Here is a 25304-nt window from a genome sequence, read left to right as displayed (position 1 = left end):
GAAGCCACACAAAGAGGCTCCCCCACAAGGTGGGTCCAAAAGACTCGGACACCCAACAGACCTCCAGTCTGATCCAGGCAGCCTTGGAAAGGAAGCCTGCGTCCCTCCCTGGCCTCAAAGAACCAGGTCAGGGTAGACTTTGCATCAGTTTCTCTGAAGCTGCTATAGTTCTGGGTGATGATGTCGTGTCACTTGGGGACGGCAGTGCTGGGGGAAGCAGGTGGGTGGGAAAACGAAGCAGCTGGTTCCCAGGGCATACCCTGCTGTTTTCATCTGACACCATAACAGCAACGCGTCCTTGGCTGAGCGTGTCTCACGACCTTCCTGAGTTTGGACAACGATGTCCTGAATCTAGGGGTGCGGGAACAAGAGGGAGAGGGATTAGATTTGCATCTGGCTCGGTGCCTTCTGGCCCTCCCTGGAAGGGGGTTCCCTCCCTCTTCCCTCCTCCCTAGCTATGCATCTGCCTTGCCAGCCGGGCAGCAACGCCATAGCCCGAGGCCCTGGGTCCCAGCGGCCCCTTTCCCTGCCTTAGTCAGCAGCCACACACAGGACAGCGACGAGATGGCTTTAACTTGGTATCTCTGATGGGACGCTGAGAATAAATGACAAGACGCCCTATTCCTTCTCGGGAGGGACACACCCTGCAAGCCCGGGAACGGCACTAACATTGGAAGGATTTGTATTTGTGTCACGAGCTTCTCTTGCCTTTTCCTTCCTCCCCGTCTTGTCATTATTACTGTTTAATCCTACACGCCCAGGCAGGGATGGGACAGCAGAGACCACTTGGGTGGGAGCTCCAGTCCGTGCGCTGTGTGCCGTATTTCCCTTTTCCCCGCCCTTCCTCCTCCAGCTAGGCTCTGTCCCCAGACCAGCAGGTGGAAGCCCTGCCTCCTTCCCTCGCACTTTCTGAATTTCCTTACAAATAATGAACCTCGCACTTCAGGGAGGGAAGAGAGAAGTTTCTGATTAAAACACCTCAAAGCAGATCTTCCGTACCATTTTTGCAATTTCTGAACCAAACTATGTCAAAACCCACCAGGTTACACATATGGGGGGAAGGAGACAAAAAGCAGATCTTCTAGCCAGATGTCAGCCCAGCTGCTAAATTCTATCTCCTCCCGTCAAAGACCCCAGGACTGACTGCCCAGCTCGCCCTGACTGCCCAGCAAGCTGGCAGTGCCATGGACGGTCACTCCTGCTAACAGCATTTTCCCAGAGGACAGTTTCTAGCCTCTCAGAATGTGTACACACACTCAGACATGATCCACATTTTATAAGATTCCCAAGCCCTGTCTGACCCAGAGAGGCCCCTGCCCTCGGGGAACCCACCTGGAAGCGAAGGATGATGGTCCAGATGAGGCCCAGGACGAGGCGGTGGTTGCCGTCCACGATGTCGTGGGAGCCCATGTTCTCCAGGTGCACGCGCTGCTCCTTGAGGAACTGCAGGGCCTTGTCCACGTTCTCCAGGCAGTGGATGCGCATCTTCCCCTTCGTGGGCTTTGGCTGGGGGACAGCAGGGGCCCCCGTGGGCATGGAGGTACCACAGAGGTGGCTGCAGCCTGGACTGGTGTCAGCATCCACTGTCCACCCTCCCGGCTCAAGTCCAGCTCTCACACTCACTCCCTGACACTTCCCAGCCCACTCTCCCAGCAGAGTTCAGAGGCTCCCTCCCTCACGCACCCCGCAATCGGGCTGCTTCAGTCCTGACCCCGGGACTCAGCAAAGCCTTCTGAGCGGGTGGAAAATGGCATGCAAACACAACATAACCGACAGTGGGGCATGTACTATGTGCCAGGCACAGTGATAGAACTGTTTACTGCCAGTTGGTGATAAGAGTGGCTTTCAGTTTGGTGATTGATAATGGGTCCATTCCACCACCCAACCTCCTCCCTTCCCACCCCCCAAATGGTCCCAGCCAAAACTCGAGGGGGTGGCTCTTGATGAGTAACCTCATCATCTGAAGGGTTCCCAGTGGTCATTCTCTCTCTAGTGGGCTTTCAGTGCAGGGTAAGAGGCAGAACTTAGCCTCGAGTGGAAAAAGCAACAGAAATGTGTGGTACCTTTTCATTCAAACCCCGAGGATCTTAAGAGTATTCATTAGGCACAGGTATCATTTTCCTGGTTTTACACTTGGGGAAAATGAGGCCAAGAAGGTCTTGCCCGATAGGCCCAAGGTCATAATGGAAGTAATGGAGCAAAACATGAACCTTAATCTGGTTCTCCCTCAGGGGCAACATGACTATTGGTGGGTTCCAACTGAGAGGGCCTGGAATAAACTTCCATTGATAAGAGCAATAGAACACACAAGACAGTATCTTCCCCACTTTTCCCTGGGTTTTAAGAAGGATGCAAATTTCTCCAGCTGGGAAATGGGAATTCATATATCTTAGCCTGTGCAAGGAGACTGGAGGCAGGGTCGCTGCAGACTGGCCACAGATGCCCAGATCCCAACAGAGAGAGTCAAGAACTCTGCATGGCTTCTGGAAGAGGCATGCAAGATGGAAGAGGTCAAAGGAGGCAAGGCATTCTAAGAATGCCTTGGACACCTGGCATCATTAAGTATTAAAACCTCCCAAAAGAAGAGGGAGAAACCTTGGAAGGCCATGAGAACTGGAGATACCCGCAGACCAGGAAGAGGGTGATGGCCCAGGGAAAGGGGCCGCAGCACCAAAGGGGCCTTACCAGCATCTCTCCAGAGAGCACCTCCAGCAGCTTGATGAGCATTCGTCCATCCCGCAGGTCCTTGTACAGGTCGGTGATGCGACAGGACACACGAGCCAGGTGCGAGTTCACCCATTTTGTGAAGGTCTTCTTCTGAACAACTTCTCGCTCGTCTGGGTGGGGAGAAGAGTCCTGGGTTAGGTTCTCAAGCTTGGCAAGGTCAGTGTGCAATGCCATGGAGTCAAAGGGTGTTTTCTGAAACCCAGCGTCCCCATCTTTGGCAAAGGAAGTTGATGCGTTGATTCCACCCCCTTCCTGGAAGCGTCTGTGATCAGAGCATAGCCTTATGGCAACACTGGCCCATGTGCCATGACTGGAGTAATAAAGAGATCACTTCCACGACCATAATCCATGCACAGCATCAAGACACCCCTCATTCAGCCCTCCGCTTTTCTGTGCCAGTCAGAATGCTCTGAACCACCGTGCCAGTGAGTTCAGGTTTCAATGTCGGTGTCAGCAATCCAGCCATTTAGCAAATATTCCCTCTGCTAGAGTGGTCACTCTTGACACCTTCCTCTCCCCACCCTTTCACCTAAAGCCTATTCATCCTTTTTAAGAGTCAGTGTAAATGATTCTCCTCCATAAAGTTTCTCCTGACTCTTCACCCGGGTCTGGTCTCCCCTGTGTGCCTTGACCCTTGTGTTTGCATTTTTCATTGATGCTTCTCTTCACACCTGTACTAAAGTCTGTCTCTTCTGCAAGACTGTAGGCCCTGTGCGTTCAGGAAGTCTGTCTTGTTCACCTCTCCATCCCCAAGGCTTGGAGCCTGGCACACAGCGGGTACTCCCTAGCTGTACTGCGGCTGAATGTACAGCTGTTTATTCAGCTGCTGTTGGTGGTAGGCCCATGCCAACCTCACGACACATAAAGGTAAAACAAATTGCTTATCTTCAAGGGGCTCCAGGTAGGAAGAGGAGAATGATGAGCTGTGAGACTGTGTGGGCTGTGTGATCCTCATGAGGGCAGGGAAGACAGAGGCTTGGGCTGGGGGTTATCCATGACCATCTTTCTCAAACCCCGAAAGGCAGGCAGGGGTTCTCCATCTTCAGATCTGGGAAGCTGACATGACATCCACCCCCACCCCCAATCCTAAATCAGCATCAGCCAAACCAGGCTCCTGGCCCACGTTGTAGCAGATCAGGTGGGATGCTTCTGGGCAGCTCTGTGAAACAGATGCTGGCACCCTGTCTAGGTAGGGCTTGGAAGCTTGAACAAGATGCTGGAGGGAGGACAGAAGGCTGGGCTAGAAGAAAAAACGGGCCCTGGCCGTGTATCTCAGTGGGTTAGAGTATCATCCCGACATGACAAGGTTGCGAGTTCAATCCCTGGTCGGTCAGGCCCATACAAGAACTAACCAATGAATGCATAAATAAGTGGAACAGCAGTCAATGTTTCTCTTTCTCTCTCTCGCCCCTTACTGTCTCTCTCTAAAAATCAATCAGTCAATAAAAATGAGAAGAATGGGGGAGGGTGAGAGCGATGAGTAGTAGAAAGATAGAAACAAAGGGAGAGAAGAGAGGAAGAGGTGTGAACCTGTCTTCTGCTTGCTCTAGAGCACTGTTTGTGGCACCTGGCCTCTGGGCACTCTGGTTGAAGATCCCAGGCAGGAGCTGACCTGGCCTTGTGGCTGGGCCTGGGCCACGGAGGATCCTCTAGCAGCAGTGGTAGCCAGGGAAGTCTCAGAGCAGCCCAGCCGGGAGGGACTGTCAGCGCCTCGGAAGCAGGCTGAATGTCTGCTCAACCGAGCCCAAACTGTGGAAGGGTTGGCTTCTTAAATTATTAAATATCTGATTTAACAACAACAAACAAAGGAGTTCAGCCAGCACCACTTCGAGGGTATAATCCTGGCAGTTCCTGAGGCTCGCAGCATCAAATTCCTTCCTACTGCAGGGCTATTTTAGTGTTAGGAGCTCAGACCCTTTATTCATTTGTTTGTTCATTCAGCAGATGTACAACCATTCGGCGCCAGGCTCTAGGTGGAGGCGGGGAATTCAAGGACAAGAAGGACAGCTCCTATCCTTGAGGCAGACACACTCTATTATAAATATGACGAGCACTGGAGTCATATATAAAGCATCCAATGGCAGCCGGCTAAATAAGACCTCCAAGAAAAGAAAAATACTATTATACAAATCTTAAATAAATATAAAATTGAAATGGCATTCATTCATTCTAGGGCACTGGGCAAAGTTTCAGGCAAACAAGCCTCCTTACTCTTCTGTTGGCAGCGAATTAAACCACCTTCCTGATTTCAAGGACTGCTTTAGTAACTAAAGTTTGGATGAGGCAGTAGACAGAACGTGGTTGCATTCATTCTGGGGCGTGTTTGGATTCAACAGTCAGCGGCAGCCCCATAGTGCTGTCTCTAGAAACCATATCTGTTTTTTAAGAGGCTAGCCCTTCCAATTCGTTGTGGAGCTTTGACCAAGAGACTGAAATTTTTAGCCCCTTTATTTTTTTTTAAACGTATTTATTGATTTTTTATGAGGGGAGGGGAAGTGAGAAGTACCAACTCATAGTTGCTTCATTTAGTTTGTTTATTTATTTGTTATTGAGAGGCAGGAGGCAGGGAGGGAGACAGACTCCTGCATGTGCTCTGACTGAGATCCACTCAGCAAGCGCCCTATAGTAGGGTGATGCTCTGCCCATCTGGGCTTTAGGCTCTTGCTCAGCAACTGAGCTATTTCAGTGCCTGAGGCGAGGCCATGGAGCCATCTTCAGCGCCAGGGCCAAATTGCTCATTTGAGTCATGGCTGCAGGAGGGGAGGACAGAGAGAGAAGGGGGAGGGGGGAGGGTGGAGAAGCAGATGGTTGCTTCTCCTGTGTGCCCTGACTGGGAATTGAACCTAGGATTTCCAAACACTGGGCTGACGCTCTACGGCTGAGCCAACCGGCCAGGGCCTACTGTAGTTGTTTAGTTGTTTATTGATTGGTTGCCATATATGCCTTGACTGAGCAAGCCCAGGGTTTCGAACTGGCAACCTCAGAGTTCCAGGTTGATGCTTTATGTGCTGCACCACCACAGGCCGATATTTAGCCCCTTTAGAGGTGAGTGTCTTAAATCACTCAAGTTATTTCTTCTCTCTCCTTCTCCTGTCTTTAAGAATTCCCAAATTTCAGGCCCTGGCCAGTTGGCTCAATGATAATAGTGTTGGCCCAGTGTGTGGTTGTCCTGGATTCGATTCCTGGTCAGGGCACACAGGAGAAGTGACCATCTACTTCTCCAGTCCTCCTCCTCCCTTTTCTCTCTCTTCCCCTCCCACAGCCATGACTTGATTGGTTCAAGTGCACCAGCCTTGGGTGCTGAGGATGGCTCGAAGGAACCTCTGCCTCAGGTGCGAGCATGGCCCCAGATGGGCAGAACATTGGCCCCAGATGGGGGTTGCTGGGTGGATCCTGGCTGGGGTGCATGGGGTAATCTATCTCCCCTCTTCTCACTTGGAAAAAGAATCAAAAGAAAAAATAATTCTAAAATTTCATTACAGGGGTGCTGAGACCCATTTATTTGCGCCTAGCAAAGTGTAACAAAAAAAAAAAAGAAAGCACATCTCCCTGGACACATGGAGTTTATTTAACTCTAGGCTGCTGGGCTGGCACATAAATCAGTGCAGATCTTCCTGATTTTCAACACAGGAGTGATGCCTCCTGGACCCCCAGATATCGGAGGTACAGGCCTAGCGCTTAGGCAGGTGTCCGGGCTGCCTTTTACTGGAAGGCTGGGGTGAGACTGCCCGGCATCCCCAGCACCCCGAAACATTCTGCAGGGGGAGACCCAGGTGGAGTCCGAGAGGCTAATGACGAGCAGAAGGAGAGAAAAGGCCCAGGGGTGAGGATTAATTTCCATTAGCTCGTTGGCTCCGGCTGCTCCACATCTCCATGCTCAGCACATTTCCTCTGAGCGTGGCCCAGGCGCTCACCGGGAGCCTCCCAAGTTCAGGAGAGGCGGGTGCTCCAGAGCCAGCTGGGCTGGATTCCCTGGTGGTTCAGACAGGCCCAGGAGGTGGCCGTGCATTGGGCCTGCTGTTCCCAGGGGACTTGGACCACTCTGCAGGGACCTGCTGTGGAAAGAAGGCCTCAGCAAGGCCCTGCCCGGGGCCAGGCCTTATTTCCAGAGCCCTAACGCTGCTAGTACTGTCCACCAGCACGGCCTGACTCAGAGCCACTCTTGCCTCTGCTGCCATCAAACCCAGGGCCTCTCCATTCCTGTCTGTTTCTCTCCCTTTCCTTCCCAGGCGTGGCCGTTCTCATTCCCCCCTACATGTCAAGGCTTCCCCTAGAGAACTCACCTCCCTCTCTGGCCAGCCAGCTAGAACTGCTGTCTGGATACCGTGACAGGGTGATTTTTTTCCTTTATACCCCCCCAAAGGCTTAGTGTGAGGTCAAATAAGCCCACCATGCCACAACTCCCAAATCCTCAGCCACTAAAGTGTGAGCTCATACATGGTAAGTGCCTAGAACAGTGCCCGGCCTCCAGAAAGCTTGCTGTAAGGTCAACCATCATTATTAGCACCACCACTGTTCCTCTCACCGCGCAGGCCCAGCCCAAATACCCCAGCGCAGCGGGGAGCACGCTGCAGGCTCACGCTCCCCAAGAGCTTCACAGGCTAGTTGAGGAAACAAGACACAAACCCATAAATAGTTAATTTTGCAACCACACAAGAGATAAAAGGGCGGTTCATTTTAATAATACAAAAGCTGTCACCAGGTAATACTGGATCAGTGACCAGATAAATGGCACATACAAGAAATGGTCAGGGTCAAAGAGGAGTGAGGTCATTTCTCATTGGATGGTTGGGGTTGGGGGAGCTCACGAAGAGCCTCCTGGGACAGACCGAGGGGGAGGGGCAGGGAGGAGAAATGCCCACACACGGAGGCAGGAAGGACAGAGCTTATTGGAGGGGACAACTGAGTAGCAACAGTTTAGAAAAAAACAGGTGGTGGCAAATCGGTTTTAAACCACGTGTGGAAAGTCCTGAATGAAAGGCTAGGGAGTTTAGATTTACTTCTAGAGGCAAAAGAAACCACTGGAGGTGGGGCAGGATTATTTTCTGAACTGCTCATTCGTAGGGCTCACAATGGCAACACAAAGACAGTGCTTCAGCTTAAATGTAAAAAGAAGTGTGCAAAGTCTAGATAAAGAAAACCTTAAAAGGATCCTGAGGCATCTAAAAGATTTGAATGAATGGAAAGGCACACCCAGTTCTGCAACAAGAAATCTCATTATCATCATGATGTAAGTTTACCCTAATTTAATCTACACATTTAGTATTATTTTAAATATATTCAAACTATATAACTTAAATTTAGGCCAACTAAAGGAACGATTAGAAAGTTTATTGGAAAAACAAATTAAAATAGCTGCAAAAATTCAAAAAGAAAAGTAATAAAAGGTGACCTACCTTCCCAAGTGTTCTTCTCTCAAATATTAAATCAGAGTATAAAGAAGTAATAATAAAACTATGTGGTACTAGCGTATGAATAGATAGACACGTCAGTGGAAAAGAAACACTCCCGAGCACATATATGCAGTTGACATCTGATAAAGGAGGCACTTCAGATCTGAAGGGGAAAGTGGGACCACTGGGCAAAGGGTGTTGGCAAAACTAGGTGGCCATCCAGGACAAATTAATTTAAATTTGTATTTAATACTCCAGGATAAACTTCATTTGGATCAAAAATTCAAATGTAAAAAATGAAACTACAGAAATACCAAACTTGCCTGACCTGTGGTGGCGCAGTGGATAAAGTGTCGACCTGGAAATGCTGACTGAGGTCGCTGGTTCAAAACCCTGGGCTTGCCTGGTCAAGACACATACGGGAGTTGATGCTTCCTGCTCTTCCCCCTTTCCCCCTCTCTCTTTCTCTCTCTCTCTCTAAAAATGAATAAATAAAATCTAAAAAAGAAGAAAATACCAAACTTGATTTTTTAAAATAATGTTTGTACTGTAGAGAATATGACACAAAATCCAAAAATCATAAACTGAAAGACTCAGAGTTCCACTATGTTAAAGACACTCCTGTGTGGGATTAAATACCATAAGCAAATCCAAGCAAAAGAGAAAGGATATCACAAAAGGCTAATTACCTAGTATGTAAAGAACATCCACAAATTAAAAAGGAAAAAGATTCATAATCCAACAGCAACATAAACATAGGAATGTGAACAAAGAGTTAGAAAAGAAACCATAAAAGCCTCTTGCATATGTGAAAAGTGGTCCGAGCTATTCATAGAAGTACAAATTAAAACACACACACACACACACACAAAATCGAATACATGGTCCTTAATTATAATAGTTTGAACAAACTAATCATAAAAGACATTTTGAGACAACTAGGAAATATTTAAATATGAAGTGGGCATTTGATTATATTTATTGTTAATTTTATTACATATAATAATGGTATCATGATTAACTGGGAAATGTTCTTGTTTTTCAGAGATAACTTACTAAAGTATTAGAGGTAAAATGTCATGATAATCTTCAATTTATTTTAAAACTACACTGCTCACAAAAATTAGGGGATCAGGGAACATGCAGATACTCCATTACTTTGAGCCTTTTGTATAGTGCATTTTCACCAATGAAATAAAAGTTGGTTTTGCATCTCATTTGCATAATCAAACAACTTTCTTTGACTTGTCATTTGCTTTTCTAATGTTGTTGTTTAATAAAAAAAATCAGGCGCTGGCTGGTTGGCTCAGTGGTAGAGCGTCAGCCAGGTATGTGGAAGTCCCGGATTCAATTGCCGGTCAGGGCACGCAGGAGAAGCAACCATCTGCTTTTCCACACTTCCCCCTCTCCTTTTTCTCTATCTCTCTCTTCCCCTCCAGTAGCCAAGGCTCCATTGGAGCAAAGTTGGCCCAGGCGCTGAGAATGGCTCATGGCCTCCACCTCAGGCGCTTGAATGGCTCCGGTGACAATGGAGCAATGTCCCAGATGGGCCGAGCATCACCCCCTAGTGGGTTTTCTGGGGGGATCCTGGTTGGGCCCATGTGGGAGTCTGTCACTTTGCTTCCCCGCTTCTCACTTCAGAAAATTGTTTTTTTAAAAAATAAATGCTTCTTTTTTTTATTGCTTCATATTTTGAAATATCTGCTAATTTTTGTGAGCAGTATATTTCAACCAACTTGAGCGCAGTGTCATGGGCTTGAGCGTGATATCATAGACATGGCCCCATGGTCTCTGGTTTGAGCTCAAAGGTCACTGGCTTGAGCCCAAGGTCACTAGCTTGAGCCCAAGGCTGCTGGCTTGAGCAAGGGGTCCCTGGCTGGGGTGGACCCCCCCCCCCAGTCAAGGCACATATGAGAAAGCAATCAATGAAAAACTAAAGTGCTGCAACTATGAGTTGATACTTTTCATTTCTCTTCCATTCTGTCCCTATCTGTCTCTCTGTCTTTGTCTCTCTCTCTCCTGCTAAAAAAAAAAAAAAAAAAAGAAAATACTTCAAACCCCCCCCAAATGGACAAATATGGCAAAATATCAGTTGTTAAATCTAAGTGATGATTCATTATTCTTTTATCTCTATTTTTTTGTATGTTTGAAAATTTTCATACTAAAAGTCAAAAGAATACAATGAAAGTATACCAAGATACTATGTTTCACTTATCAGATGGGCAAAGATCAAAAGGTCCAATAAAATACCTTTTGCAAGCATGCAGAGGTCAAAAAGTATTCATATGTTGCTGGAGAGGGCACAGAAAGACAATTTGGCAAGACAGATCAGAATTACACATGCACATACCTTTGAAACCAGTAATTCTACTTCTAGGAATTTATCACACAGATAAATTTATACATTTGGGGAATAATCTATGTAACAAGGTTATTCGTTGCATTTTTTGAAATAGCAAAAGATTGAAAATAACCGAAATGTCCATCAAGAGGGGACTGGTTAAATTAAAATTATATGTCCATACAATGGAATACTATGTAGCTATAAAAAGAACGAAGAGGCTATTTATGTACTTATATAAAACAATCTACAAGATATATTGGGTGGGGAAAAGCACAGTATAGAGCAATGTACAGGGGTCCCCAGGTTATGACATAGTTCTGTTCCTACGATAGTGACGTAACCCAAATTTTGGTGTAAATCGAAACAGACCCTAGCCTAACACAAACAGAACACTTGCGCTTTTAACGGTCCAAATGGCGTAGGTAAGTGTACTGGGGTAAGCACCAACTCCCTCACTCATATGCCACGTTGTTACTGTGTATTCTTCTGCCGCGTGCAACCAAACTAGCTCACCCATGTAGTCCATAAGAACGATGCTAAAGGCGTAAGCCAAAACACTCATGTCTCAATTTTTTAAAGTTTTTATGGGAGTGAGCATCATAAACTCGAAATGTCATATGTCAAGACTGTCACAACCTGAGGAGCCCTTTATAGCAAGTAAAAAAAAAAAAAGACAATAATGTAACATTCCTCTAAGGATACATAATATAATACATTAGTTATAGGAAAAGAACTGGGTGTCGGGGGACCAAGTTGGGAGTAAAACATTATTTGTCCTTTTACATCTTTTGAGTTTTTTTTTTATTTACTTTTTTAAAAAGTATTGGGCAACATTGGTTAATAAAATTATATACGTTTCAGATGTCCATTTCTATAATACATCATTATGTTGCACTGTGTGGTCACCTCCCCACGTCAAGTCTCCTCCCATCACCGTCTACCCCCTCTACCCTCTTCCACCTCCTCCCACCCACACTGATGTCTGGGTCAGGTGGCCCTGGCAGGTAAGGCTGTAAGAAAAAATAAAAACGAGTTCAGGGTTTTGATCAAAGAGGCTCAGGAAGCTGGAGGTGGAAGTAAAAATGGGAAGGAGCATCTCAAGTGTGGTGTCGAGGAGACAGAATGCAGGTTGGAGGGACATTCAGGAGGGCCCAGGGGCTGTAGCCCAAAGAGCACTGATTGTTTTAAAACCCTGAGATTTCAGTCCTGTTCTGCCACTTCCTGCTGAGTGACCTCCCTGTGCATAAAGGGGCATGGGAATAGGTATGCCCTGCCTCCTTCAGAGTGGCTGGAGGTCAGCGAGAGCTGGAGGAAAAACTCCTAGAACAGGCAGCTGTGCAAACAGCAAGCACTGTTCTCGCACACGCAGGTGATGGCCGCATGGAGACATCCCAGTCGCTGAGATTGCGGGCGCATAAGAGTCAAGATGCCCCAGGACTCAGCCTCAACCTAGCCTTTAGTAAACAGAATTTCTGGAGAACCCACTGATTTTCTAAGTAGGATCCATTCCCTCCCCCAGCCAGGAAGCAGAGCTGCTCAGTTCAGGGTAGAGACTTGTGGTCAGCGCTGCTCTTCACGTGCCCTCTTCTCAGGCTGCCAGAGCTGGGCAGGCCTGGAGCCTCATCTGGCGCCAGCCCCTCGCTTTCTGGGCGAGGAGACGGAGGCCCCGAGCAGCAGAACAGTGACTTGGCCAAGGTCGCTGACCCGGGGAAAGCCTGTGGCGGCAGCAGCAGGACAGGAGAAAGATTTTGCTGGGGTGGACACTCTCTCTCTCCCACCTATGGCCACCTTCCCCTTCCTGGACAGTACCACCTCCTCCCCACAACCTGTTCTCCCCACTGAGGTCAGAGAGTGATCTTTAAAAACCCTAATGTAAGTATGTCAACTCCCTGCGAAAAGCAGTTCGGTGGGGTGGGGGCCATCTCTCCCTCTGCACTCTCCTGAACACCACGGCTCTGGTCCTGAGAGCCTACAGCCCTCCCCGCTGATGGCTCCCACCCTTTGAACGTGCAACCCTGCCATTCCTTTGCAAATAAATCGCCTCATTAAATGCCTCAGCCACTCCTGAGTTTTCTAGGAGGACCATGAAGGTAGCCATGGCCTCTAAGGGTCCCTGTGAGATGGCTCCTGCCTGCCCTCCTGTCTCCACCCACCATCCCCTCGTGCTCACGCAAGCCTCTATTCATCCTCGGGTGAGTTATACGCTATAAGTTATGCTATAAACTCTTCCAGTTCTCAGTAAAACTTCATAGCATTTATCATAACTTGTCACGATGCACACAAGTCTGTATGTAGATAAACACATGTGTGATTCTTTGATCTACTTTTCTCTCACTAGACCGTAAAATGAGATTCCCTGGTTGGTCTAGTTTCCAGAGTCTGAACACCAAAGGGTTTTGGAAGCAAAATGCTGACCGGGCTGCTACCAAGCCTCCCTGTCATTCTCTCTTAGTGACATGATTAAAAAGGAGTATGAACAATTGTTACAGATGTTCTGAAAATACCACCTCTTCCACCAAGCAGCATGCAGCAGTGGCCACCGCAGCGGGTGAGGGGAGTGGGCACTGGCCGCTCCCAGGAACCGTGAGCACAGTCAAGGCCTGGGCCAGAGCCTGGCCCTGGGAACGGAGCCGATGCCCCACAGGACCGTCCCAAAGATGGAGGAGGTTATTAACATGGTTCACTCAGACGGCACCGCACGGGGAGGGAGCAGAGTCTCATTATTAACCTCAGCATGTTAATATTTGATCACGCATCCTCACGATGCTAAATAGCAGTAATCCAGAGAAAGGGAGTGGCTTTTATGGGGCAAAGTGTTCTCAAGGAGGAAGAGCAGCTTCGATCAAAGGGGCAGAGAAGACAATGGGAGGAGGTGTCATGTCTTGGGCGGGACCGCACAGTGCAGGTGGCACACTGCCCTCTCCTGCAGGTTTATTATCCACACAGGTAACTGGCAGGTTGATCTGCACAGTGGCCTGTCTGGAGGTGGGGGTGGGGGTAGGGGTAGGAGTGGGGGAAACTCTCAATGGCTGACCTCCAAGAGAAAGCTGCTGAGCTAATGTTTTCTTTCCTTCTGACAGTACATAAAACTGGTGATTCATGGTTATAGATATTCCGTGAACAGTATATTTTCCCAATATATAGTCTCTAAATAAAATTCCATTTCACATTTTGAAACCTGAGAAGCAAACATTTTAAAAACCGCTCATTAATGACATTATCTTTGTTCTCGTGAGGAGCCTACGAGAGACAGAAGGACCACAAACACCTGGTGCCTTGGTCTCCAGCAGCTGCGTCTGAATTTGTCGGCTTCACAGGCTGCCAAGAAGCTGCTGATCCCCACTGCATCCTGCGCGGTAAAGCCCTGCCCCCTAAGAGAAACCCCTCACCCCCTGACACACAGCCCTTCTCGGGCACCTGGGGTACCGAGGCTCCTCACCCCCTGACACACAGCCCTTCTCGGGCACCCGGGGTACCGAGGCTCCTCACCCCCTGACACACAGCCCTTCTCGGGCACCCGGGGTACCGAGGCTCCTCACCCCCCGACACACAGCCCTTCTCGGGCACCCGGGGTACCGAGGCCCCTCACCCCGACACACAGCCCTTCTCGGGCACCTGGGGTACCAAGGCTCCTCACCCCCTGACACACAGCCCTTCTCGGGCACCCGGGGTACCGAGGCTCCTCACCCCCTGACACACAGCCCTTCTCGGGCACCCGGGGTACCGAGGCTCCTCACCCCCCGACACACAGCCCTTCTCGGGCACCCGGGGTACCGAGGCTCCTCACCCCCCGACACACAGCCCTTCTCGGGCACCCGGGGTACCGAGGCTCCTCACCCCCTGACACACAGCCCTTCTCGGGCACCCGGGGTACCGAGGCCCCTCACCCCCTGACACACAGCCCTTCTCGGGCAACCGAGGCCCCTCACCCCGACACACAGCCCTTCTCGGGCACCCGGGGTACCGAGGCTCCTCACCCCCTGACACACAGCCCTTCTCGGGCACCCGGGGTACCGAGGCCCCTCACCCCCTGACACACAGCCCTTCTCGGGCACCCGGGGTACCGAGGCCCCTCACCCCCTGACACACAGCCCTTCTCGGGCACCCGGGGTACCGAGGCTCCTCACCCCCTGACACACAGCCCTTCTCGGGCACCCGAGGCCCCTCACCCCCTGACACACAGCCCTTCTCGGGCACCCGGGGTACCGAGGCCCCTCACCCCCTGACACACAGCCCTTCTCGGGCACCCGGGGTACCGAGGCCCCTCACCCCCTGACACACAGCCCTTCTCGGGCACCCGGGGTACCGAGGCCCCTCACCCCCTGACACACAGCCCTTCTCGGGCACCCGGGTACCGAGGCTCCTCACCCCCTGACACACAGCCCTTCTCGGGCAACCGAGGCCCCTCACCCACCGACACACAGCCCTTCTCGGGCACCCGGGGTACCGAGGCCCCTCACCCCCTGACACACAGCCCTTCTCGGGCACCCGGGGTACCGAGGCTCCTCACCCCCTGACACACAGCCCTTCTCGGGCACCCGGGGTACCGAGGCCCCTCACCCCCTGACACAAAGCCCTTCTCAGGCACCCGGGTACCGAGGCTCCGCATCCTCCTGGGCAGGTAGCTGGGGAAAGGGTTCAGCGAGAGGCTGAGCACCATCTGTTGCCACCAGAGTCAGGAAGGAGCCTAACCTCCCTCTCTGGGGAGATCTTGGGGGGCCGAGGTGGGTGAGCAAAATCTGAAGACCACCGTCCTCAGGCTTTGCCGGAATGCCTGTTGATCACAGAGTTTGACCTCAGGGCCTGGGCACCATGGGCCTGGAAGGTGTTCAAGGTTCCAAGTGGCAGCAACTACGTGCTTCAGACAGAGCACAGGATGCAGCCTGCAGGGCACCGGCTGCCCTTCTGCATTCTCTGAACTGTCCTCAACCCACCTCACTGCTCGGCCTCCTCTCATTTCTAGTAAGAAGGCTACAAGGAGAGAAGGCAGGAAGGAAGTACCTCTCCAGTTTGAAACACCCCTTGGATTCCAGTTCCGAGTGGGCCACACAATTCTGTGCACTTGGTTGGAAAGAAGCAGCCCTGGGTAGTCTACCCCTCAGTAATTGTTCGACAGGCCAGAGAAGAGGAGAAGGGCATGTTCAGCCCTCTCCTTCTCATAGGCCTTCCCGGAGGCCCCGCACTGCAACCCTCCAGAGGCCTCTGAGCACCAAGGAGCGGGATGCCAAGCTGTGTGCCTGTGTGAGGAAGGAGGAGTAGGAGGGAGGGAGGAAGGGGAAGGAGGGGAAGGAGGGGACGGAGGGGAGGGAGGGGAGGGAGGGGAGGGAGGGGAGGGAGGGGAGGGAGGCGAGCTCCCCTGCAGCCTGCAGGGCTCCATCCCCCTCCAGATGCCACAGATGTTTAAGGGAAAGGCTTCCAGTACTAAAAGGGAAAGGACAGGAAGGGGGTGTGAATGACAATGAGGGTGACTCTAGAAGACACTGAGAGCTTTCCTACTGAAACACCAAGGCCGGAACCTCTGGAGGAATGAGAACGTGGCCTTTCAGCTGCTCCCCTTCCTCTCATCTCTCCAAGCAGGTCCAAAAAGGGGCCCGCCTGGGAAGGTGCCAGGGCCCTCAAAGCGGAGGACAGCTCCCTGTTCGGGAAGAAGCTTCACCGCTGCTCATCACAGAGCCTCAAAGAGCGCCGCCAGCTTTGCAGACCGACACTGAGAGCTAACGTTTACCCAGGGACCTGCTAGGCAAACACTGCTGCTGGCCCCCGTTGGCACTGCCAAGGTCAAATCCCTCTCCTTCCAGGAGCCTTCTGCAGAGCCCCCCCACCCCTACCTCTTCCACTTTAGTCAGGCTGATCCGAAGTTCCAAATCCAGACTAATTCATTCTGGAGAGAGGTCAGGTCATTGTATACCAATGTGGTGGTTTCCACACAGACTAACCAGGTGGCTTGTTAATTTTGGCCCCGGAAGGGAGAGTTGGGAACGATTAAAAAGGCAAAACAGGGGGTACTTCCTTTGGAGCTGAGAGAAAGTTGACTAAAGAGACAGAGAAGATGGAGTCCAGTTAACCAAATGCAAGTCTTCTGACTATGGGTCACTCAGTAGAGAAGGACTCAGAGAAGCCGCCAGACCAGGAAGAGCGTTTATCAGGGCTCATCCTCTGGTTTCTTGGGCAGACAGCTGGGCCTTAAGGGGGGGGGGGGGGCTCTTCACAGCATGGGGCCCAGGGGCCTTGGGTCTCCAGAGACCAAGCCAAGAGCTCCAAACACAAACAGCCTAATTTCCTGGGTCCCTGGTTCTCTTTCCCACCTCAGGCTTTCTAAGAAAAAAGAGGATTAAGGGTTAAGAAAAAAGAAACTGACTCTGGAACAGGCCAAGGCCACTGGGCCAAGGAACGAGCTGATGATCTGGAATGTCTGAAGTTGTTAGAAAAGAGACAGAAGGATACTCTTACTAAGAAGATTCCCTATAAATACAAACATTCATCTACTATTTTATTACTAATAAAAAGCTTTCATAAACTGTACCTGACTTGATAGTCACAACCTTGGGAAAGGACTCCTGCAGTTTTGTAAACTAGAAACTGCCCTGGCCATCCTCTGTCGCAGTAGCAGGAGAGGTGGAACCAGGACTGGAATCTGGGTCTTGAGACATTTTCTTCCTCACCCCAGGACCTTCAATCTCAGAAAGAAAAGCCCAGGCTACTGTCTTCAACAACGCAGATCACCAGAAACTCAGAACCAAATGTCTTTCCTGTCGGAATCCTCGTAGCAGAGGGGGTGTGGCCAGGGAGCAGGCCGGAACGATGGCAACCAGAGGTAGTGGCTGCTTCCTAAGCCTCTGTGGAAAGACTGGCCCCTGCCCAGACGGCCCAGGCAGCTCCCAAGATGGTACTGAAGAAAAAAATTTTCAAATTAAAACCGGGGAGACGGACACTTCCGTTCTCTGCTCTGCTCTGCTCTGCCCACCCACTGGAGCGGCTCCAGCCGGCCACTCTACTCTGGACTTTCTCAAAGCTTCAGCTTCTCCTGCAGGTCACTTAGAGTGGACTCTGAGGAGAGGAGAGTCAGTACACTGCTTAGGTTTTAACTTGTTTTTAAAAATCCTGAATGGATCCCAAACTTCCAAGTTGACTTCTTAGCCAGATGTGCTGAAACATCAAGGCCCACGCGACTCTGTACTCTGGGGTTCTGCTTTCCTCTGTGGGGCATTCGGGTCCCTCGGGAGATAAGATGCACGCTCTCAGTGAGGACCCGGCAAGGCTGGCGGAGGCTCCCTCCTGAGAAACCCGACCAGCCCACTCGCACTCGTCTCCCAGGCCGCGCATCAGGCCTGGCTGCACACACAGGCCGAGGGGGCGCGCTCAGCCCAGCTGCCTGTCAGAGTCACGGGCACCTTCCCATCCCCCGCCCAGAGTCACGTGCCCCCTCCCCCCCCTCCCCCGCCCAGAGTCACGGGCACCCTCGCATCCCCCGCCCAGAGTCACGGGCACCCTCCCATCCCCCGCCCAGAGTCACGGGCACCCTCCCATCCCCCGCCCAAGGCCACTCCTCAACACACAAGTCCTTCATTTCCCCCTCATCTCTTCCTTTGCTATCTCATGGCTATTTAATTACATGCCTTTCTACAGTTCTTCTCTACTTCTACTCGTGCTAATTAATTATGGACACCGTTCATTTTCCCTAATAGATCATAAACTCCTTAGAGACAGATATTATGTAGACTCCATCCCTGGGATTCCCCCTCTACTTTCATGTCTGGCCAGGGATTTAGCTTCACACATAGTAGGATTTCAATAGATAGTTGTTAAAATGAAATTTACCTTTGTTTCTGAAAAAAAAAAAAAAAAAACTACAACAAAACAGGGTAACTGTTAAACAGATCAAACGATCCCTGCACGAATGACAGCCCCATGCCTCTCACTGTCCTTGGGCAAACCATACCGAATACGACACCTTCTGCCTCCAGCCACACCACAGGGTCTCTGCAGCCAATCCAGCTGGATAGAAAGAAGGTACAACGAGACTGGCAAAGCAAGGGGTCATAGTCTGGCTATTTTAAAAGGTTAAAATTGCCCTGGCCGGATAGCTCGGTTGGTTAGAGCATCGTCCCCAAGCGCAGAGATTGCTGGTTCAATCCCTGGTCAAAGTACATACAAGAACAGATTGATGTTCCTGTCTGTCTGTCTGTCTCTCTCTCTCTCTTTCCCTACCTCTCTCTAAAACCAATAAAATAAGCATTTAAAGAGATTAAAATTACATAAGCAAAAGCAAAGGGTTGGTGCTTTATATGTCCCCAAGAAAAACCAAGGAAGGATTATGTGAGGTAGGGGATGGTGAGGAGGCCATGAAGGTAAAAGAAAGGGGTTTCCTGCCAAGAACAAGGACACAAAGGGTGATCGCTGACACCTGAGTGGATTCCCCACCGTGACAAGGGAATGAGACACTACCCCATTCCTTTTATGGGGATGGGGTGCCCAGACACTCCTGGGGTGACAGGTCATCATGGTCTCAGAGGGGCCTAGGGCCCTACTATGCCTCAAGGTCGGCTGGAGACCACAGGCTGTGGGAGCTGAGTGGAGGGAGGGAATTTGGGAGAGTACTCTGATGACATTCAGATAAAGCCACGAGCAATGGGGGAGACAGGAGATTCACTCCCGAAAGTGCTTGTCGGAAAGCCTGTGCCCTTTTTACAAGACAGAAGATGGGAACAAGTAATGGTGGGGGAAACAAGTCTGATTTGGGTCAGTCACTGGCAGAGCTGGTGAAGCAATCCACCTCTAGTCCTATAAACACCCTACACCACCCCATCTAACTCAAACTGTGTTTATTGGCCAAGGACTTAGGGTCGTGATGTAGCTCCCCTGGGTCAGGCTCCAGGAAGGCAGTGGTCACAGGGGTTGGTGGGGGGAAAATTCCAAGAATCAGATCTCAGCCAGCAGGGGGAGGAGAAGCCATTTCTACTGAAGGTTTAAGATATTCTCTCTCTCTCCTCTCTCCCCCCCCATCTCTCTCTCTCTCTCTCTCTCTCTCTCTCACACACACACACACACACAGAAATCTATTATAAACCTGCTAAGTAAAAATCTAATTCCAGTTTAAGGATAAGAGGTTTAGTCCAGAAAATCCTCCTTTCTGAGGCAGTGTGGGGAGGACGTTATCTGTTCTCAATTTTCTATCAAATCATTCTTTCCTTTTGGGACCACAGAGGATGACGGTAATTCCTCTCTCCGAGATCAGGCAGGAGAGGGAGGCGCACACGAAGGCCCCACACACCTCTGCCGGGCGGTCCATCCCCTCAGACACTTCTTTGTCCAGACTCCCTCTTACTTCTGACTTTGGCCACAGGTCACGCAGGACAGAGGCAGAGGGCACGACCGGCCTGGCACCGCCTCCCGCCCAGGAGGAAGTGGAGGACATGTGGGAGCAGAGGCTGCCTGAGCCTGTGCTCCCTCCCAAGGGGGGCCCAGCCTCTCTGAGCTTCGTGGCCCGTCTCCATCGCCGCCCTGCCAGGGCTCACGCTAATGCACACAGGGGATTCACCACGGGCAAGGAGGGCAGCGAACTCCGGGACTGTGAGAACAGCTCCCCAAACCCCCATGGCCCCAAACGGTACCTGCCAAGGCCTTGATCCGGGACCTCTCAAAGAGCCTGGCTGAGCTGTTGTCATTATCCAGCTCATCGTCCGGGGCATCCCAGCGGGCATTGATCCGGCTGTATGGTGCTTGGTTGCCCACGTTTTCAAACTCCGTGGCTGATGTCATGTCAGCAGGCTCTCAGCAGCTACGCCTGCCTCAGTCTTCATGGAAGGGTCCCTGGGGGGGACAGCAACACAGTCAGAGGGTTAGCGCCCACCCCCTTGGACTTTTTCTCAGGGGAAACTTATATGAAGCAGCCAACGGGAATAGATCCCTGTGGGAGCGGCACACAGTGCCATCTGCCTGGCCATGCTCCCTGCCCGGGGTCTCTGGCTCCTTGGATATAAAATATTGCAGCAGCAGCAGCAGCAGCAGCAACAGTAACAGCGACAGTGGCGGCGGGGACAGAGAGCTGATGCAGCAAGGGTCAGGACGGCCAGCAGGTGGAGACGTCGGTCGCAGCAAGCCCGCTTCCTCCAAAACCTGCTGCCACTGCTGCAAGCCCCGAGCGGGGCGGCTCTCCCGGAGCCTGAGGCTGGTGGGACCAGCTGGGAGGAGCAGCCCCACCCCTCCCTGTAGACTAAGGACAGGACCAGACCTGGGGAGGGGGGTGGAGAGAAGAAGAGGAGAGGGAGAAGCTGGAAGTTGGCTGAATCTGACTCAAACGTGAATCAGTGGGAAGAGAGATGAATGTGAACTCCAGGATGCCATTGGTGTCACCAGCCCCGGCAGCTGTGCTGGTAAGCTGACTCCTCCCAGGGGCTGCCCAGGAGCCCTGTGAGTTCCTTCCCAGCTGCAAATATTCAGAAAGCTGAGCTCTTAGATTTTCCTTCTCTGAAGTGCGACCAGGTAGGTGCTCAGACAAGGTCTCCTGTTGAATCCCAGGACAGACCAAGGAGCGTAGACAAGCCTGATGTCCCAATGTCCCATCAAAGCCATCAGCATGACAGCGAGGTGGTGGCGGTGAGGGGATCCCACAGACCATGGAGCTGTGTGTGGTCAGCTCTGCAATTAACATGGTCATCAGGAGCACGGGGTCCTCAGTCACCTGTCATTTATCAAGTTTGTTCATTCATTCATTCGTGATTAATTCAAATATGTCCCAAGCCTCAGTGAGGTGGCAGGCACTGTACCGGACAATTATGAGTAAGAGAGAAAGGGGCCTGTCCTCACAGCGCTTATACTTAGGCAGCAAGACAGATGATTAAACAAGCAATCACAGAAGTGTGATGTGCACCACTGGGAAGGAGTGGGAAAGGTGGAGGGGCACAGTAGGACTGTGTCAGGGGCAGGGAAGTCTAAGCTGATCCCTAAAGGAAACTTGGAGGCATCCTGTGAAGGGATATATGGGAAGGGACGAGTCCCAACCAAGGGAAGGAAGAGCAGGAGTCTAGTTCTGCGAGTGAGAAAGAACATGGCAAAATGAGAAACTGTGCCGTGGAAGCGGAGGGTGGGGTCTGGGTCCGGGGGGGTGGGGTGGCAGGGAGCTACAGTCACCCGGCTAGATCCCGCACAGGCCCTTGGACAACGACTAACTTTCTTTCCGCCTTCATTTCCTCACCTGTACCTGCCATTCAGTCATCTCCACAGGGAGCTTAAGGGACTCCAAGATCCAGTCTGTAAGAAAGCACAGGGAGCCCAGAGCCTTCAGGGCCAAGAGACCAAAAAAGGGGTGGGGTGGGGGGCTGTGAGCAGACAGATGATTGCCCACAACCAGTGAGCTGTCAGGTAGACCACTCCCTCCACGAGCATGTGCACACACACACCATGCCCATACGCATGCACTCCCATCACATACGTGGACACTCCCTCCAACACACACACTCACCCCCCAAGCAGACACACTCTTGAGGAAACGAGGCAGCTCACCAATCCGAGCGTAGCTGCAGTACTAGAGTGCGTATTTTTCAGCCAGAATCACGTCAGACTCTTTTTTCCCAGTCTGATTAATCAATTCCACCACATCCCTTTGAGGTAAGGCAGGAGCCAGAATTATCTACCCTAATTGCACAGTTATGGAGAAAACTGAGCCTGCTATAGGATGAGGCCTCCCCAAGGTCATCTAGGAAATTACTGTGGCTGGGACCACAGGCCAAGCTGTAGCCAGTTTATCTGCCTCGACCAGGCTGATTTGGGGGAAGCAAATGGGAAAAGAACACAGTACCTGGGGACCAAGGGCATGCCCCAGCTTCTAGGACTTGGCAAAGGTATTTGCTACTCAGGGAAGGGAAGCTGTAAGGTGGAAAAGCCAGTCATTACCCCAAACACAACATGCCCCACGATGCCAGACCTGTACCCAAGAACATCCTTGTCCCTTTGGGCAATTTGTCATCTTCAGCAGATGGACACACTACTTCCAGGGCTGACATTTTCACCCCACTGGCCTGCCTACGGTAGCTGGGAAGGACTCCCGACTCCACACGGTTTTCCCCGCTTCGCCGAAGGGGAGCTACAGCTGGCCCTGAACAGCAGGGGGACTGACAGGCCAAGGGACCCAGCGCCCAGGGGGGCTGAGCTGTCAGACGCCGGAGGCGAGGTGAGATGAGATCCTGCGTGCAGGAGGTAACCGGACCCTGGCTCTCCTTGTCTTGGGCTATTTTTAAGAGTGGCTGCGAGAGGCCCAGGCCACGGGGCTGGGGGAGTGAGGTTACCTTTGCCGTGGCTCCATAAATAAGTCTGCCCCAGAAAGATGAGCCTGAGCAGGCAGCCCAGCAGCCCAGCATTCAGACAAGATTGATGGCCCCGGGTGCAGAAGAGCAGCCACTAGACAGCAATTCATCCTGCTTAAAACCGCCCTGCCTCCCGCGACTGCGGCTCGGGGCCGGCGGCAGCCAGGCAACCGCTCCGAATGGGAGAAAACACGTGTGTGTGTCTGAATGCACAAGTCTTGAGGGTTTCTTTTTTTTATTTATTTATTTTTTTTTTAGAAGGGTCAGGTCCCTGAAGACAAACACCAAGGAAAGAAGATTCAGAAGATCCTCTGCCCCCAGCGGTGCCCACCCCAGCGGCCTGCCCAGATGGCATTCCCTCAGAGCCGAGAGGGTAGGGGCAGTGTGTGCAGTGGGAAGGGGAGAAGCTTGGAGAATTTAGGTGCAAGAGGCAGAAGAGAAGAAAGAAAAAAAAAAATCTAGATGGTTATTCCAGGAAAACAAAATAAACAAACAAAATAAAAACCCTTGATGCCTAAAACCAAATTTAACCCAGTCCTTTCCCAGCGTCACCCACGTCTATTTCCATTACTGTCATAATGTCCCTTTGAAGGTCTGGCGATAAAGAACCCGTCAGGACTGAAAAGAGTATCATCTGTCAGGGGCTCATGGGAGGGATTCCTACCCAAATGGGGAGTCATGGGAAAGACATTTAAGTTGATACCTAAGGGGGACTTGGAGACAAGGTGGTCGGGTCATGTTTTAAAGGCTGTAAGTCATCTGTGCATCCAAGTGGCCCCCCATGAATCTGGAGAGCAGCAAGTACATGGCTAACAGGAGACTCTACCCCGTACCTCACTCCCCTGCCATGAAAGCCAGGGAAAAAAAAGCATCAGAAGTAGTTCCTGAGCCCTGGCCAGATAGCTCAGCTGGTGAAGTGCAGAAGTAGTTCCTTGTCTAATCACTCCCCCGGTCAGCCTCAAGCTCCCAATACGTCCTTCTCATAAATCTGCCAGGCCCTGGTCAGACTGTAGGTGGGGCTTCTCTGGCCTTTGTGACTCTGTGCTCAGGAAAACCCACCTTTCCTGGCCATCTACCTGCCTGTCTGGCAGCTGGGCAGTCCTGTCTCTAAGTGCAGAGTCCACAGGCTCGTCCTCACCGTGAGCACTGCCAATCCCTGACCCCTACACGTTGTATTTTGAGCAGGATGGGTCCCTAGAAGACTTGCCCACAGCTCAGTACTGAAAAGCTCATCTGAGTGCACGGGGCACTGGCTCACAGGAGGAGCACCTGCTTGGTAAGTAGATTTCACAATATCACTGATGAAATCCACAATTCCGCCCTTCCCACGTGTGCCCAGGAACCCATCCGCTTCTGAGATCAGGTGTTAGGCCTCGGAATCTCAACCTCCTGTGCTATGCACAGTTAATCCCTGGGCGGTTGGACCCCAAGAAGCGGCTGCAGTGGCAGCTGCTCGCCACCCGCAGGGCGCTAGAACTCACCTCGGCTCTCCCCATGCGAGCAGAAGAGGGTAGATGTGCTTCTCTCTCCTTCTCCTTCCCACCCCCCCTCCTCTTCTCTGGGCCACACAAACGTGAGAAGCAGCAAAGCCCCACCTACTTCAGGGGTGGGAAATGGGGGGAAGTAGGGGGATACCTCTCTGCCTTAGGGTCACAGGGGAAGGCTGTTGCAATAGCGTGGACATCACCTTCCTCAAAGAGAGAATTGAGACTCACTCAACCTTTATTTTCTCTCTACTTGTAAGGATTCCCCCCTCACCTGCTGTATGTCCCCAAACCTACTTTTAAAAAATATTTTGGGCCTGACCAGGCAGTGGCGCAGTGGATAGAGCATTGGACTGGGATGCAGAGGACCCGGGTTCAAGACCCAAGATCGTCAGCTTGAGTGAGGGCTCATCTGGTTTGAGGAAAAGCCCACCAGCTTGAACTCAAGGTCGCTGGCTCCAGCAAGGGGTTACTCGGTCTGCTGAAAGCCCGCGGTCAAGGCACATATGAGAAAGCAATCAATGAACAACTAAAGTGTTGCAACGCTCAATGAAAACTAATGGTTGATGCTTCTCATTCGTTCCTGTCTGTCTGTCCCTGTCTATCCCTCTCTCTGACTCACTCTCTGTCTCTGTAAAAAATAAATAATTAATTAAAAATGAAAAAAATATTTTGGTACTATGGCAACCCAGGTCAGAAGCTTAAACCCTGAAGTTTCCCCGGTAACTTTTCTGCCAATGTACTTATAAAGCATATTCACAGGCACCTTAGTCAAATACATAAACACTCAGTAAAACTGCATGAGACAATAAACAAACAAACAAAACCAGCAGGAGAGCCAGTGAGACACCCAGTACAGAGTACTCCAAATCTGTCTCCAGCCTAACCTCCTCCTCGGCCTCAAGCCTGGCACCTCCATCAGTCTACCAGACATCCCTACCTAGAGATCACAGCACAGTCTCAGAATGGCTAAGACTGAGCCCATGGCTCCTGGCCTAGGAGAATAAGGGGGTTACAAGACCATGGCATGACAGCTAAGCATATCACCTGTGGG

At 51.2% G+C, this 25304-nt stretch overlaps 1 protein-coding gene across 7 annotated transcripts in view; it reads right to left on the bottom strand.

The window, feature by feature from the left end:
* SPTB (spectrin beta, erythrocytic) overlaps positions 1-25304 on the bottom strand; it is a 133968-nt gene that overhangs the window by 50747 nt on the left and 57917 nt on the right. For 6 of the 7 annotated variants that reach the window (XR_010746272.1, XR_010746271.1, XR_010746273.1 and 3 more), the window contains exons 2-5: positions 20076-20274; positions 2686-2837; positions 1333-1506; positions 260-351 (exon numbers count right to left, since the gene is read on the bottom strand). Coding sequence is in view for 4 of the 7 variants with exons in the window: in XM_066343794.1 (XP_066199891.1) it covers positions 260-351; positions 1333-1506; positions 2686-2837; positions 20076-20223 (566 nt within the window). In the remaining 3 variants the exon portion in view is untranslated. Of the gene's footprint in view, positions 1-259; positions 352-1332; positions 1507-2685; positions 2838-20075; positions 20275-21658; positions 21715-25304 lie in introns of all 7 variants that reach the window. The other variant, XM_066343792.1, reaches the window with a different exon arrangement.

The sequence above is a fragment of the Saccopteryx leptura genome, chromosome 6 (genome assembly GCF_036850995.1).
Source record: "Saccopteryx leptura isolate mSacLep1 chromosome 6, mSacLep1_pri_phased_curated, whole genome shotgun sequence".
Classification (NCBI taxonomy): domain Eukaryota; kingdom Metazoa; phylum Chordata; class Mammalia; order Chiroptera; family Emballonuridae; genus Saccopteryx; species Saccopteryx leptura.
This window is presented reverse-complemented; position numbering and strand designations above follow the sequence as displayed.